General features: G+C 37.4%; 1 protein-coding gene across 2 annotated transcripts in view; it reads right to left on the bottom strand.

Moving 5' to 3' along the window:
* tcerg1 (transcription elongation regulator 1) overlaps nt 1–1,238 on the bottom strand; it is a 21,184-nt gene extending 19,946 nt beyond the window's left edge. For both annotated transcript variants that reach the window (XM_015373950.1, XM_015373949.1), the window contains exon 1: nt 1,166–1,238. In XM_015373950.1, the coding sequence (XP_015229436.1) occupies nt 1,166–1,212 (47 nt within the window). In that variant the 5' untranslated portion in view covers nt 1,213–1,238. The remainder of the gene's footprint in view (nt 1–1,165) is intronic.
* Nucleotides 1,239–2,205: the final 967 nt, after the last annotated feature.

The raw sequence follows: 2,205 nt of genomic DNA on the forward strand, positions 1-2,205 counted from the left end.
TACTCTTGGGGGAAGAAGCAGGGGGCGGGAGAAGTTCATTTTGCTGCGGTCTGCAGTCTGGACGTTAGATGTCGCTAAAAATTACACACTGTTGCTTTAATGAGCAACCTGTACTTGTGTGCTTGTTTGTTCTGTCTAAAATGTTTATTTTGGAATAAAGAGGTTAATATAAAAAATATTTTTTGTCCGATTCATCGATTAATCGAAAAAATAATCGTCCGATTCATCGATTTTTAAAATAATCGTTAGTTGCAGCCCTAATATGTGTATGTGTATATATATATATATATATATATATATATATATATATATATATACACACACACACTTTGAATTGGTCACAATCTCACCCTTGCATCGTTACAAAAATCTATACAAACATCCCTCAATTTTTATATAATTTAAATGACAATTTAAAATGTATATATAAAAAAAGTAGAATTTTGTTTTCACAACAGGTAAAAATGAATGTTCCTCTGCAACGTATAGCTAAATGTATCAGTTTAGATTTTCTAAAGCAAGGTCATTTTAAACATGCAGCAGCGTCACTGTCCTTAAGCCGAAAAGGCTGAGAAAATTGAATAGTTCGCTCAGAATTGAGTTCTAGCTAACATGATACACAATATTAACATGGTCGGTCGTTTGGAGCTTTTCTACTTATGTAGTTCAGGAAAAAAATGCTTATAGAAGTAATTATGTAGCCACGTAACCTTGTGAAAGGTTTTCGCATCGTATAAACATAAACCCAATCAGAACTCCGTTATTTTTATGAATGGCGACTCCTGCTAATCAAGCTAACAACCACCCAGTTCATTCAATACATGGGATATGCTGCCGTTTACACAAACATGTTGCGTGATTTATTTGACAAGCTTTTAAAAATCTAGATACTTTGGTTTCTGAAAACAAAGCTGTGGTCAAATTAATGCAACCGCTTTGTCATTTTAAGCGGCTGTTTACCGCGTGTAGACGCGGAGAAGCGCAACATCAAGCTAGTTAGTTTTCGGCTAGTTAGCCGCAGTGGCTACAACATTTACATGCAAAAAGATCAAATGTCTTAGTCGTAAACCTCTCCGACCAGGTGCATATATAATCTGCACTTTTATTCAGTGTTTTACTTTGAACATTTTGATCTAAAAACCCCTTTTTTCCCCTTATATCTGACCTGTTGTCGTTAAACCCAAGAGTTTCGCTCTCTGTCTGGTCCGCCATTACAGGAAAGTGTTAGGCTGTCTTCCTGGAAACGCCCCCAAGAGCTAATCTTGTGTTTCTATTGGCCAGTCGTCTCCGTCAATAACCGTCGAGTTCAATCTACGCGCTCTTCGATTGGATAACAATCTTCTCGGGAGCCTTCAGCTAAATTGTTATTGGTCTCCATTTATTACTTTATGTTCGTTCAGGGTAGAGCTACTGATTTTAAACACACATTGCCTTGCTAATGTTTCTTGCTATGTCTCATTTAAACTTAGTAAAACCTTGTTCAACAATTTGTTGAACTTTGAATTTGAATTTATTTGAAACTTAGCAGCCTCTTTCAAAGCTAAAAATGATTAAACAGAAGCCACTTATTGAGTGTTATGTTTAGTATTTGAGATTGTTTCTTTTTTAATATGAAGTCATGAATACACTATTTTCTGTATAGTGTTCCAAATATGTCTGCCCATATAACCCATATGCTGGCTTATGCACCATGTTGTTTAAAGGTTGCCAACCCAGAATGATGTCAGAGCAAAAAAGCTGTTTAATAACTCTGCTGCACAATCGTCCTCAGAGGGAGCTGCCAGTAACCGCTGCTGAAGTTTGTCATATCTGTCACAGAAATTGAGGGCTATAAAATAAAAAAAAAGAATAAATCGAACAGTCTATGGACAAGTTTCTGACTGACTTCAAAACCAGACGATTCAAAATATCAAAATCTGGGTATCTGAACCAGTATACCAAACCTTAAGGTATACCTTTGGCCAGTGGAGTTGAGGGCAGCTGAATAATCTGTCGTCTGGACAGGGCAAACAAAATGGGCCTGAGGGAATGGGGCCATCAGCTGACCTGAAGGTGTGTGAGGAAGCAAAGATAATATTTGACTCCAGTGGTCCTGGCGTTTGGCCATGTCTCCCCTCTAAAGCCCCTCCACTGTATTCCCTCCTCTTGGGGTGATACTCATAATCTGGCATGGAAGTGAGAGAAAAATAAATAATTTACTGTGAT

This window comes from Cyprinodon variegatus, unplaced genomic scaffold, assembly GCF_000732505.1.
Source record: "Cyprinodon variegatus isolate N-32 unplaced genomic scaffold, C_variegatus-1.0 Scaffold94, whole genome shotgun sequence".
In the NCBI taxonomy this organism is placed as follows: domain Eukaryota; kingdom Metazoa; phylum Chordata; class Actinopteri; order Cyprinodontiformes; family Cyprinodontidae; genus Cyprinodon; species Cyprinodon variegatus.